The 15,257-nt window shown below is 33.3% G+C and overlaps 1 protein-coding gene and 1 non-coding gene across 2 annotated transcripts; both read left to right on the forward strand.

The window, feature by feature from the left end:
* The first annotated feature begins 4,247 nt into the window (after positions 1-4,247).
* Positions 4,248-4,354, forward strand: LOC133820052 (small nucleolar RNA R71). The gene has a single exon (XR_009886486.1). It is a non-coding gene; the product is annotated as a small nucleolar RNA R71 (small nucleolar RNA).
* Positions 4,355-11,220: 6,866 nt separating this feature from the next.
* Positions 11,221-14,701, forward strand: LOC133815707 (cytochrome P450 CYP82D47-like). The gene is made up of 2 exons (XM_062248517.1): positions 11,221-12,195; positions 13,981-14,701. Exons 1-2 carry the CDS (start codon positions 11,221-11,223, stop codon positions 14,605-14,607), a joined length of 1,602 nt encoding a protein of 533 aa, XP_062104501.1. The 3' UTR covers positions 14,608-14,701.
* The last annotated feature ends 556 nt before the right edge of the window (positions 14,702-15,257 follow it).

Below are 15,257 nucleotides of genomic sequence, written 5' to 3' on the forward strand. Positions count from 1 at the left end.
GGGTCAGTGTATGGTGATTTCATGTAGTGTGAACGCTTTAGTGGCCTCTTTGGAGGGTGTTCTTCAACTTGGGGAAGGTGCTCTTCAAGTTGGGGAGGTTGCTCTTTATCAAGAGGAGGTTGGTCATCAACCTGAGGAAGCTGCTCTTCAACATGAGGAAACTGTTCATGGTATGTTCTCATGTAATCATCACTAGTACAGTTGCCACCATGACCATCATCACATTGGGGCATTGATACGATATTCTGTTGTTGAAGTAAGGAAATTATCTTTGAAGGCAACAATGCAATTTCTGATCTTATCAATGCACATTGTTGATCTATGTAAGTCTTGAGAGCAAACCAGTCAACTTTGTCACCTTGACTCTCTTCTGGTCCAACTTCTGTAGCTTGACCAGTGGCGTGGCCTTCATTTGTAACACCAACATTGTCACAAGTCTCATGCCTATCAGTGTCATCTCTCGTCGCTTCATTCATAGATTGGACATGATTTATGTTACCAACTTCAGTAGCTTGGCCTTCAATTGTAACACCAACATTGTCACAAGTCGCATGCCCATCAGTATCATCGACCCAATTAATTGTACCTCCAAACTCTAACACAACAGTCAATATATCAATCATGCGATTTGACTTTGGTTCAGGGATATGGATGAATCCTTGCATGTGTGGCATTCTCTTCTCTTGTTCAGTAGGTGAAAGGATACTTTTTATATCCTGAATACAAAAAACATTAATATAAATATATATATATATGTATATTAAAAGGAAGATTAAATAACAAAAAATAAATTAGATGCTAACCTTGGAATCACCTAGAGCTTCTAGTACATCACTATAAAAGGGAGGTCGCTTATGCTTCCAAGTAGTCCTCCATCGACAAATTCTCGGCATTGATTCGTCAATATCATCTCGAAGCTCTACATACTTTCTTGCCACTGCCGGCACACATCCATACACTAATGTCTACACATGCAAATAAGAAAAATTGTAAGGATTTCTAAAATAATGGATGTTCTTCAACTTTACTTAGGGCAATTTTCTTACCGCTAATGGAAGAACAAAGCCTGAATAGGTGAATGACGACATCGTCTTTGATTTCTCATGCACTGATTTTGTTTTCCTTTCAGTCCCTTCCGAAGTTGCTTTAATGCATACTCATAAGAATGAGTCCCCCAAGGGTATTGGTTGAACATGTCCAAATTATCAACCAATCCCAATAATAATGAGTCGATGTTAGAAGAACTTTTGTTCCTATGCATTAAGGTCGCAGAGACAAACAAGAGAGATGCCATCTTTAATATTTCCTTGTTACATTTACATTCCTTCGAACTCTATTATTTTGGTTTTGGTTGGACATTTGTGTAAATTTGGCCTTCACGTCGTCAATGGTAACTATTTCTTTCCCACGAAAAATGTCTATCTTTAAATGCATTTGACTCAGCTTTAGTTTCCCAACCTTCTGGATATTCTGAGCATTTTAGCCCAGATATTAATGCATACTCCATCAATGAGAATCGGATGGGTACCCCATTAACAACAAACCACATCTCTGAATCTCTATCACAGTCTGCTTCCCGAATGAGTAATAACCACATCACTTGACTTGAATGTTCATAGTTCTTAAAAAGATCAAGAAAGTGGCCAAACGGAGATTCCTTGAACAATTGTAAGTTGGTCGGGTCATTCTTTAGTACATCATTGATAAGTTTTGTGACCTTATCTATTTGACTTTTTACACTTATCTTGCACTCAAAGTGTTCATTCTCCTCTAATATAGGCTTCAATCAAGGAATCTTTTCAATCTGCAATAAATTAAATATCACATTTCTCAATATTAAATAACATAAAAACTTAAATATTTTACAAAACAAAACTTACTGGAAGTGTTTTCTGTCGTGGCATAGAGGAGGACTCTGATTGTTCATCAACATGTGATTCTAATTGTTCTTCAGAACATGTCACTAACTCTTCTTCAATATATACCTATTAATTAAATATAAGAAAAATATAATTTTTTAATCAATAGAGTAAAAAACACGTTAGTCGAGCTCTACTCACTCTAGTAGAGCTTTACACTAAAATTTCATTTAGATTTTGGAAATCTCGACCATGTTTGGTAGAGCTCTACTAAAGCCTGGAAATCTCGACTATGTATGGTCGAGCTCTACTCACACCAGTCAAGCTCTATACTACAACTTCAATTAGACTTTGGAAATCTCTACTATGCATGATCGAGCTCTACTCACATCAGCCGAGCTTTACTCACTTCAAGTGAGCTCTACTCACAATAGTCAAGCTCTATGGTACAATTTCAATTAGGCTTTGGAAATCTTGACTATGTATGGTGTTGCTTGACTCACACCAGTTGAGCTCCATACTACAATTTCAATTAGAATTTGGAAATCTCTACTTTGGTCGAGCTCTACTCACACTTGTCGGGTTCTATGCTACAATTTTAATTAGACTTTGGAAATCTCAACTATGTATGGTCGAGCTCTACTCACTAGTCGAGCTCTATGCTATCAATTAGACTTTGGAAATCTCAACTCATGCTAATCGAGCCCTAAACTGAAAGTTCATTGCGTTTTTAAAAATCTCGACCATAACCACTTGAGCTATACTCGTTCTAGTTGAGTTATACATTTTAAACCAATATTTTTCAAATCATGCATTTAGTGCTCTAAATTTATAGCCAATTGATTTCAATTAAATATATTATCTATTCTAAAAAAAAGTACAAGAATATAAAAAATGTATTTAACTTCATTTACCTCATTATCTAATTGAGTCGTTGTTGTGTCTGCGGGAGGTGTTGGTGGCACACTAGCATCCAACGATTTTGAGCACGACGACTTCGGACTAGATTCGTGAATAATCAACTGTCGTTGAATCGATTGTTGTGGATCTCTAATGCTTGGTACTTTCGTTCGTGCCATGGAATCTAGGAAATAAAGTGTATAAGAGTTGAGCTTGGGTGATTGGACAATTGATCCACCTAAAAATGCTAATAGAAAGCAAATTTATATAAAAATATCATTATTCGAACATCATAATAAGATCTATTTAAATATATGGGTCTAAGAAAATTGACTTAAAGTGATTATGTACCGTGATTGAAATCTTCAATAAAAACAAGGTTGTTAATATATCAATTATCAAACTAAGCTAAAATGTACACTCTACATCACATATCCAATATGTTTTTTTTAACAAAAAAAAAAGATAATGAAGTAGTACAATTAATCAATGCAATGTAAGTATTCATTTTAAATATCAAACCATAAGCAACAACACATATTGTATATTAGTTGAAAATCTCAATCTAATTTAATAAAGTTAGTTCATTGAGACATTTTCACAAATATATGATTTGCATTATTATCAAGATTGTAAAATAAAAAAATTAATAAACAAAATAAACATTATAGCAAAGTGTAATAAATTACACAAAAGTTTAATACAAAAAAAAAATGGGTACTCATTGTCATTTTAATTCAAGAAATCAACTCATTTATATGTATATATATATAAAAGCTGAAAGAAAACATGATTAAAAAAAACAAAAACAAAAAAGTGAGAAATGTACCTTGGTGTGGCAGTGGGAGTGAATATATTTTGTTGTTTTGCTTATTTTTAATTCTTTGATAATTATACTATGATGTCAATATTGTATTATTAATATTGTAGTGAAGTAATAGAAGAAAAAGAGAATGGGAAAGTGGAATATTGTAGTGAAGGAATAGAAGAAAAAAGAATGGGAAAGTGGGAAAATGGGCATGCGAAACGAGAGAGGATAATATATAGGGATTATATATAGGGATTTCAGTTAAAAGGTTATTTTAGTAATTGTCTCCTTAAAATTGTAAAAAAATAAAAATAAATAAATAAATATTACTCAAATATAACAAGGTTATATTGTTAAAACCGGGTAATCACAAGGTTATATAACTCAATAACCCCTGAATGTTGCCTCCCAAACTCAGATTTTTCAAAATATTGGTCATTGATGCCATTTGAGCTGTCAAAGCCGTTAAGGCATCTACTTCAAGAACCCCTGCCACTTTCCTACTTGTCGGAGCTCTCGTGTTGGACCATTGATAATTGTTGCTTGCAATTCTCTCCAAAATTTCGAATGCTTCATTATAAGACTTGGACAAGATAGCACCATTGGCTGAGGCATCTAACACCATTCTAGAAGCTGCATTGAGGCCATTATAGATGGTCTCCATCTGTATACAGTGCGGGATGCCGTGGTGTGGACACTTCCGCAAAAGCTCTTTAAATCTCTCCCACGCATCACTGGTAGATTCATCTTCAAGCTGCTGGAAAGACATAATTTCACTTCTGAATTTTGCATTTCTGGTGGGAGGGAAATATTTTCGTAGAAATTTCTCAGCTAGATCATTCCAATTTGTGATGGAATCAGGAGGCAAAGTGTTGAGCCATGATCTAGCTCGGTCTCTTAACGAGAATGGAAATAGCTTCAACCTTAATGCTTCTTCACTCACTCCTTGAAGCTTAAAGGAATCGCTCACCTCCAAGAATGAACGGAGGTGGAGATGAAGATCCTCCGTTGGCATCCCGCTGAACTGCCCCACGGTTTGGAGCATTTGAAACATCACTGGCTTGAGCTCGAATTGAGGTGCTTGTATTTCTGGCCTCACAATGCCTGGATTTAGCTCATTAAACATGGGGGCAGCGTATTCCCGTATTGCTCTGGCTCTGTCATCTGCCAAAACAATGGGATTAATAACATGCTGGCCATCCCCCTCATCATCAACACGTTCAGCCATAGTGCCTCGGCTTTTAGCCTTTTGAGCCTTTCTCCTTTTTTTGAAAGTACGTTCGATCTCGGGGTCAATAGGAGCAAGTTCAAAGTCGTCTTGTTTTTTCATGCACTAGATAGACCTGAAAGTATAGAGCCAGAACAAATAGATTTAGAAACAATAGAAATAAATTGCAAATTAGTTGATAAAACAGAATTTAATTTTAAATCCCCGGCAACGGCGCCAAAAACTTGTTGCGTAAAATTAATCAATTAAAATGAGCAAGTATACACAGTCGGCAACGAGTAATATAGTAGTAAGTGAGTATCGTCTCCACAGGGATTTTAAACTAAATAATTGCAAAATCAACTAAAGAACAATTTAACAGTAAAAGAAAAAGGAATTATGAGAATGAATGTAATATGGATATGAAATTAAATGGTTGCAATTAATTCTAATTAAAATATAGCTAAGATCTCAGAAGAATTTAATTCAGGAAAAATATATGTGAATAAGTAGATCTGGATGGCTATTTCCCCCTATGTTAATCTGCCCAGTTGTTATAGCAATCGTTCAGCAATTATGCACAGAGTTAAAAAAAATTTCACAATACGCCAGTAAGCTTTTTCCAAAACCCACTGATATATTTCCACAACTTAATTCAACACATTCTTATATTAAATCAGGTTGTAAAACACGCATTTAATCACCAAATCTCAGGTTATACAAGGTAGCAAAATATTCCTATTTCACTACTAAGAACTATCTAAACATGGCATTTCTCTTGCATCATTCAAGTTGATTCCACTAGATAGATTCTTTCCAAAATCAGATCTAGCTAGTTTAATTGTTAGTTATGGCCAGTAATCAACAATCATTAAACATTAATTTCACTTGAATGAACAAAGGCAAATTACTAAACTCATGCATTGCATTAATACTTCATCACATAGGATTCATAGCCACCCAAATCTCAAGGTGATTAGTTCATGTCTAAAATCAAGGTTACAAACCAAAACATAAATTGTTCATCCATAGCAAATATTCAGTTCACAAATTAGAGAATCAAGAGTATACACTACAGAAATGAAATATATAAGAAAGAGAAGAAGTAGAATTGGGTTCTAGAGTCCTCCTCCTTCCTTGGTCGTGGGTCTCTTCTTGTGTATATCTCTCTGCATCAACTTTTCTCTCCCTGTTTCTTGCTATTTTTCTCTATACTTTTCCCCTGAATTTTGTTGGTTAGTTGATAAAAAATGGTACTCCCTTCTATTTCGGCTGAGTCTTTCCTTTAGGGTACTTCCCTTACCCTCATTAGACAGTCCATTTCCATCTTTGGTCCATTCCTTCTTGCCACCTCAGCCAGCTGACTTCATTCATAAAAATGGGTGCCACATAGGCGCTGAGGTAATTACTTAAGTGCAGCTGGCTTTTGTCCACGTTATCCTTCTTTTCCCAGAATTGCTACGAGTCTGGCCTACAACATTCGAGCAGCAATTCCAACTTTCTGTCCCCTTTTTCTTTTGATTCCCTTGATTCCCTTGGAGAGTTTAAGGTTCCTTTCCTAGATAACAAAACACACATATTTACATAAATATTTACAATTACTACCAACAAATCACAAGACTCTTGAATTGACACACTAATTAGAAAATAAAGGTAAAAACTAAACAAACTTACAATTAACAACACCCTCATTACTCTTTTCACCCAAAATTCAAGTTCAAAGTTAATAAAAATAACTCTAAATCATAGAGTTATCAATATCATGAGCTGGCGCTACATCAAGCTCGTGATGCGGCAGAGATCTGACACCTGAATCCTTGTAAAGACAACCACGCAATATAAACGTGCATATATTAGACATCATGTAGAGTCCAAGAACTTTACTTAGCTAGTTAGATAGTAGTATTATAGTATTTATAGTATTATCTTTATAACTGTGGATTTTTGGTTCAAACCGGGAATTATTTGGACACTCATAGTAGTACTTAAAGATTTTCTAAGTTTAACCTATAGTTTAAGAATATTAATTTTAACCTAAGGTTTGATTAATATGACTGATATTAAGGATAATATTTATTATACTATAAGGTTTAGATAAGGACCAATAGGATTGTAAGCACATGTTATGTATGGGTGATTAAAGGATTAAGTATTTTGAGGATTAAATTTAATAAGGGTAAAGTTTGAATGCTCTAAGGTCAGTCAGCAACTTTGAATACGTTTAAGGGCTTAGTCAAGGCTGTTTACTCAATTTGAATTAAGCTAAAAATGTGTAATTTCGTGTTTAAATAATCAGCGAATGCCGATATATCGCAGCACGTAGATACAGAAAACACGAAACGATGCACGACTGCCTCGGGCATACTGGCCCAGGCGATATATCGCCTATAGGGGGCGATATATCGCCTCCTTCAGCTTATTTTGAAGGTTTTTGAATTTGTTTTCCATTCAGCCATTCAACCTTTTGATAAGTCCAGCAACTTTTTGAACGAGTCTTCAGCCTCTGCTGAACGATTATTCAAATTATTTTCACCTAAAAAGCCATTATTTTTATTCAAGTTAAATTAAGATCCTTTCATTCCTAAACTCTATAAATAGGACCTAGTACTCAGCCATTATTCATCTTTTGCTCTAAGTTCAGAGGCTGCAAGTTGCTAGGTGAGTGTGAGAGTGTAAACACTTGGGTTGGGAATCATAAGCTTGATCATCATAAGCTTATCAAACATTTGGGGAAGTAAGGTTTCATAGTATTTCGGTTCGAGGTTTAGATTGGTCTACAAGTCTTCAAGGTATTTCTACACCTTAGTTCATTGATATTATTTTATTTTAAGTTCTCATAGTCTTCTACTCAGCCTCTAACCTTAATCTTTATTTTGGTTAGGAAATCTAAGTTCTTGAGCAAAAAGGTTTAGGTAAGTATTTTTCTCAATGGTTTAGTCCTTCCATTCCTTTCATTTCTCTTCTTCTCTATACTCACTCTTTTTAATGGTTCTTAGGAGTGTTCCAAAGTCCCATCTCTGTCCTCTTATCCCGGTATTTTGGTAAGGAAAATAGGATAGAATTCATATGTTATATGTTTTATATGTGTTATCTTATGTTTTTATGTTATGATAAGTGTTATGATATGTATGTTTGTAGGCTTGGGCATATGACCCATATGACTAACAAGACCCAAAATAGATTATGGGCATATGACCTGCTTAGCTAGTAGGACCCCACTAATCTCATGGGCATATGACTTGTTTAGTCTATGGGACCCCAAGTAATAATGGCCATTATAGTATGTGTATGATAAAAGTGTAATGTATGTTATGTTATGTTTTTTTATGTTTCTTATGAAATTTATGTATATGAACTATGTGATAGATTTTCCTTGCTGGGCATTAGGCTCATTTTTTGTTTGTTTATATGTGCAGGGAAATAGCTATAGTGGCGGTAAGATTCGTGGATGCTTGGGGAATGTGTATCGGTGATGAATGGATTAAATGAGTCGAGAGTTCGATTTTCGAGGATGTAGTCTTGTTTTTATGGTTTTACATGTATTTTCCGCATTTGTTATGTAACTCCTTTTTATTCTAAATTATGTTTTGTTTTTAAAGACAATGGGATCCCATATCCTACTTGACAATTTATGTAAGTAACTCTTATTTTTTCAAGTTTCCTAATAAAGTTATGGTAGTTTCACAATGTAAGTTTTATTAAGGATTAGTATGTTTAGTTTTCGTTAATGGTCCAAAAGTCTAGAGTAGTTGGGTCATTACACATCACGTGACTATTCCATTCCTAAATTCTCGGACACGCAGTATAAATGTGCGTATTCAGACATCCCACGCCTGGTTTGGGCCATGCGGCCCATTATCCCTCCTTACCTATTGATTAGATCACACTTCACTGTCAGGTTTTAGGAATTAATCATCAGTGTCACAGAGACGACGTGAAGGGTAAATAAATCACGAGATGACCCCATTGCCAACCCAAGTATCATCTTCCTATAAATACCAAGGTCCTGGGCATTGCAAGGGGTTGGCAATTTTTTGTAAATAAACACTCTGTAAGAAATAGTCAAGAAATATCAATAATATCGCCTGGTGGACTAGAAAGATTTTAACTTTCGAACCACCTAAAAAGAAAGGAGTGATCATCTATAGTTATTTTCATATTACGGTTCACTAATTTGCACTAATCCATCCTATTTATTCGTATAATTACCTGTTGCCGAAGAACCGCGTCAACAAATCTAAAAAAAACTAATCAATATTTTAAGATAAAAAAGTTTCAACAAATAAATTTTGGAGATAACCAAAATCTATATGGAATAATATGATTTAAAAATAAACTTTTTTGTGAAAAAGTAATCAATTGGTAGCTTATCTCCATTATAAGTAACCAAAATGTTACTTTTGAAAACCCAAAAAATGGGAAATTCACAATTTCGGAAATGTTTCCAATTTAGGTATATTATTTTTGAAATCCGATATTTTTTTATGATGTGGCAATGTATTTTTGTAAATAAAATTTTGTAGGTGATTTTTATTATTATTTTATATTATATGCATCCATTTTCTTTACCACAACAATTCTTTTTGTAAGTGGAATTAATCTTGTTTGTTTAGTTTATTAGAATGGGGTTACTAATATATCCATCTATTGTGATCTAATTTTCTTACCAATATATCTCAATCTACACTTGAGTGATTTTGGTCCCACAATTATTGAAATACCAATTATAAACAATTCATTAGTAATAAGTGCACTTAACTTGAGAATAAAAAATTGCTGCTATTTCTTTTGTGGAATGTATGTCTTGATTCTTTCATTTGGGTGTGTCCCTTTGACATTTTGTTTTGCTTTAATTAGGCGGTTTGATTCTTTGATTTGGTTTTTGTTTTATTGGGTGTGTGCCTTTGTAATTTGTTTTGCTGTAACTAGGTGGTTTGTTTCATTGATTTTGTTATTGTTTGTTGGGTGTTTCACTTTGTAGTTTTGTTTTGCTTTGATTCTCTGTTTTTGTTTCTATTCAGTTGGGTTTCTGTGTGCTATGGTTAGGTTTTTGTTGAGCTTTCATAAAAAAAGAATAATTTAAAAAAAAAATCTGAAATTTTGCCAAGTAAAACTATTAAATTTGTCAAAATATATATGAAATAACATGCTCTAAAAATATATATATATTTTAAAAAGAAGTAACTAATTGGTAACTTATTTTCATTATATTACTTTTAAAAACCCAAAAAATTGGGAAATTCGGGATTTCGAAAATATTTTCAATTCAAGTATATTATTTTTGAAATCCGATATTTTTTGATGACGTAACAATGTATTTTGTAAATAAAATTTTGTTGGTGATTTTTGTAATTATTTATGTCCATGTTTTTAATTTTGTAGTAAAATAGCCTAACTACTATTTTAATATTATATATTACTAAATATACCATTTAGCAAATTATTATTTTATTATAAATATTTTAATATTATAGTATATGCCTTTACCAAAAAAAATATGAAATTTGCCAAGTAAAATCATTAACTTACAGATGAAGACTGTAACGCCTCACGTCACTGTGACTGCTTCTTGGAATGACGACTGGCCCTCCAAACCAACACGAGTTTTTCCTACGTGCTTTGTCCTCACTCGTAAACTTCTTGGGCAAACTTCTCAGGAGGTCACCCATCATGAGACTACTCCAGGTCAAATACGCTTAACTTTGGAGTTCTCAAGTGACGGGCTACCGAAAATGAAATGCATCTTGTTGGCATAGGTAATACCCATCAATCCATTTAAGTTCTCTTCAACTGTGTAGTTCCATACCTACACAGTCTTAGAATCATCACACTTGACCCTTTCCCAGACGATGTAGGATTGCATAGCTTTTTACCCGATCTTTCCCTCAGTGGATCACAGAATTCTGACTGTCACACTTTTCAAAACCCACCTAAATAATGTACGCATTACATAGTTATATTATAGTTCAACATTATAAACTTATTTAATTTCATCCTATTAACTCGACTCATCCCAAAAATATCTTCAAAATAGAAAATTCTTAAAGTGAAATTCAATAGCCAAAATTTCAATTCTATCTTTTCAAAATGAGACTTGGATTGATTACTAGAGGACACGTGGCTCTCTTTTATAGTGAAGGACCAGAAAATGAGACAGCAACATGGGACAGGACGGATTTTCCAAGTCCAACTCAATAAAATCATGGCTTTTCTTTTAAACCAACCAATAATTACTAGAGCTGGTTGTACGAGTCAGTCTCAAAGTGATGGTTTACATGTACATATTTTCTTTTCCCTTTCTTTATCAAGATTTTAAAGTGATTATGTTGTTTTCCTTAGGCGGCTATCTCCATATAATGTTAGGCAGCTAGTCAATCAAATATTAGTATACCAGCCTCTATATATACACATATTCATGTGTTTTACAATCAATTTAATTAGTAATCATGGATTTTTCAATACTTGTTTCTCCAAATGCTATCATAATTGGATTTTGTACCATACTCCTTATTTGGTATTGTTTACCACAAAAGTGGGGAGTTGGAAAGAAAGAGGTCAAAATAGCACCCGAAGCTGCGGGAGGCTGGCCTATATTTGGTCATCTTCACATGCTGAAGGGACCGACACCTTCCCACATAACGTTGGGAGGCATGGCTGACCGATACGGACCAGTCTTCACGGTCCGCCTCGGTTCGCACCAGGGTTTGGTAGTGAGCAGTCCCGAGATGGCCAAGGAGTGTTACACCACAAACGACTTGAAAATAGCCTCACGTCCGAGTCTCCTAATCGCCAAGCACATAGGCTATGACTATGCCATGTGTGTTTTCTCACCTCACGGACCATTTTGGCGTGAGATTCGCAAGATAGCCACAGTGGAGTTGCTTTCCAACCGCCGACTCGAGCTACTTAAACATATTCGGCACTTCGAAGTAGCAACCTTTTTGAAAGAGCTACACAAACACTGGACAGCCAATGCCAAAAGCGAAAACGACGGCGTTTTGGTGGAGATGAAGCAGTGGGTTTGGGACTTGATTCTCAATGTGGTTCTTAGGATGGTTGCCGGGAAACGATACTCTTCCTCCGGTAATAAAAACAAGGAGAAAGAATCACTGAAGATACAAAGGGCAATAGAAGATTTTTTCAATCTTTTTGGGGCTATTGTTCCTGGAGATGTCATTCCATATCTCAAGTGGTTGGATTTGGGAGGCTATGAAAAGTCCATCAAGAAAACAGCAAAGGAACTTGACCAAATATTTTCGGAATGGCTGGAAGAGCATAAGCAGAAGAGAAATGTAGTACTAAAGGGTGGTAAAGATCAGAACAAAGACGACCAAGATTTCATGGATGTGATGCTTTTGTTGCTTCATGGCACAGATCTCGGGGGCTATGATGCTGATACAATCAACAAGGCCACATGTTTGGTAAGTCTATATTTTATATATATATATACATCTTTGTTAACTCATATTCATGTTTCCTATTATTTTTAAACACTATATAACTATGTCACATCTTGAGTTTGAAATTAACTTCTTATTAGTATATAACTATAGGGAATATACCATGTAAATTAATAAAGTTTATATAATAATAAAACTTAGATAATGAATGTATATACTTTAATTAAATAATAATAATACTATTTAAGTTAAAATCAGATACTAAGTAATAATAATACTTGATTTTAAGTATTTATTTAATTCTCATTTTTTATTATTTCTTTAAGTTTATTGTTCTTAAAAACAAAGTTTAAGTATTATTATTAATTTATTAAAATAATTAAAACTAATTTTAGTTATAGATAAAATATATAGTGAGGGTAAAAGAGGTTTTTTTAAAAATAATTTAACTAAAAAAGGTCTGTGGTACTATTTTAGTATATGAACAACAAAATAGAGGGTATCATTTTAGTATTTGTAAAAATTGAGACATATTTGATATTTTGTATAAACTGAGGGAACTAAAATGGTATATTCCCATAACTATATATATATTAATAAGAAAATAGAATCTACTCATTTGATATCTTTTGTTTTTACAAAGTATCATTTTGATACCATTTTTTTCAATAATACTCATTTGGTATCATGTATTTTAAAATTGTATATTTTTAGTACCCTAGATTCAGATTTGATAAATAAAATTTTATCAATATGATATAATCAGTTTTATGTAATTAAGTAATTAAATTTGAATTTGAAACTCATATAATTGAGAGTAGTTGATTAAATTGATAAATTTTAATTAATTAAATTTGAGTTTAGAGTACTAACTATGTACAATTTCAAAATACAAAATATAAAATATGTACGATTTCAAAATACAGAGCACTAAAGGAATATCAATGTAAACATATGGTACAAAAACAATGCTTTACAAAAATACAGAATATTAAATCAAATTATTATCTTATCAGTATAACATTAAATTTGTATTATGTTGAGCCGTGGGCCAAATATCATATATAATACAAGAGGAATTAGAGAAATAAAAATAATTTAAACTGATGGAACTGTTGGATTTTGACGAATTTGATCGCAGGTGGTATTTACTAAGGGTACCATACATAGGTGAGAGTAAAAAGAGTTTTGAAAAAATGAATTTAACTACAAAGTGTTCTATTTTGGTATGAACAATAAAACGTAGGTAACATTTTGGTTTTTATGAAAACCGAGAGACATAATAATAAACATTAAGAGTGGTTATATTTACACCCCAAAATTTGATTAAAACACTCTATTTTTATTCAAAATTAATATATAATATATCTTTTTATTAACTTATGCTCATATTTTCCTTTTTTTCCTTTTCATATTCTAAAAAATACATATAAATAATATATATTTTAAATATTTAAATAAAATAAAATTTTAAACAAAAAAAATATTAGGAAAAAATGTTTAAAATTAAAATTTTTAATTGACAGTGCCTATATATTTTTTTAGCTGATAAAAAAATTATTATCTTATTAGTATAACATTAAATTTGTATTATCTTGAGCCATCGACCTTGTTTATATATATAATTTAAGAGAATTTTTTTCCCAACACCACAAGAAGCGTATCGCTATTGGTGCAATTCAATATCGAGTCTCAAATATTTGAATTTAATAAATATTATGAGGTGTCACCTCGTGTGGTGTTAGACACCTTAAAGTGCTAAATAACAACACTCATTTAAGCGGATGAAAATGTTGGATTTTGTAGAATTTGATCGCAGGTGGTAGCGACACTACTACAGGAACAGTAGTATGGGCAATATCGCTGCTCCTAAACAACCGACATGTGTTGAAAAAGGTACAAGAAGAAATTGACAGCCACGTAGGCAAGAATAGAGTTGTGAACGAGTCTGATATCTCCAACCTCCCATACATGCAAGCCATAGTGAAAGAAACGCTGCGTTTATACCCTGTAGCCCCGCTGGCTGGTCCACGCATCTTCACCGAGGACTGCACTGTAGGTGGTTACCACGTTAGTAAGGGAACTCGTCTGATCACCAATCTCTGGAAGATCCAAACAGACCCAAAGGATTGGCCTAAGGCGTTAGAATTCAAGCCCGAGAGATTTTTGACAACCCACAAAGATGTGGAGATGAAAGGTCAGCATTTTGAGTTCATCCCATTTGGCAGCGGTAGAAGAGCTTGCCCTGGTACAACTTTTGCACTTCAAATGGCTCATTTTGCATTGGCTAGTTTTGTCCATGCCTTCGATATCACCACACCCTTAAATAATGCTCCAGTTGATATGACCGAAAGCACTGGAATTGTTAATATCAAAGTAACTCCACTTGAGTTGCTTATCACTCCTCGCCTTCCTGCTCATCTCTATGGCTGATACAAAGAGTTTGTGCTCTGTGAGAGTATAATTTGTTAGAATATTTATGAGCTTAAATTAATGTTTTAAATTGTTTTATTAAAATATGAGTTGATGAATAGTTTTTTGCCAATTTAGTCCATATAATTTTAAGTGATCTTTGATTAATGGATTTAGCATCAATAGTAGTCTAGTTAAAACATAATTATTTTCTAAAAATCAAGCGAGGAGGACTTATATTATAGCAGTGAGCTAAAATAATATAGCATAAAAAATAATGTATGTGGTGTTTATTGTTATCAATAACGATAAGATACAGCTAATCAAATGTATTGACTAAGACAAGTGTAAGAAAATATCTTTCCAATTAATTATTTTAAAATGATAATAATTTAATTTATAGGAAGTAGCAAAAGAAAATTAATTAAAATAAACTAGTGAAAATGGTTAGAAAGATGAGATATATCTCTTCATATAAAAGGGGAATTTACAAAATAAATATTAAAAATAGCAAAAAGTTTATATCTAACCGGTGATGTTGAGAAATTTTCATTTTTACTGTTCACGTATTTTGTTTTCTTATATTTGGTGTATTATGATGGTGTTCGGTTTTGGTTTGGTGATCTTCCTAGTTCCTTCACCCCAACTCCTGCCCATCAGTTTTGATGTTC

The sequence above is a fragment of the Humulus lupulus genome, chromosome 2 (assembly GCF_963169125.1).
Source record: "Humulus lupulus chromosome 2, drHumLupu1.1, whole genome shotgun sequence".
NCBI classification, from domain to species: domain Eukaryota; kingdom Viridiplantae; phylum Streptophyta; class Magnoliopsida; order Rosales; family Cannabaceae; genus Humulus; species Humulus lupulus.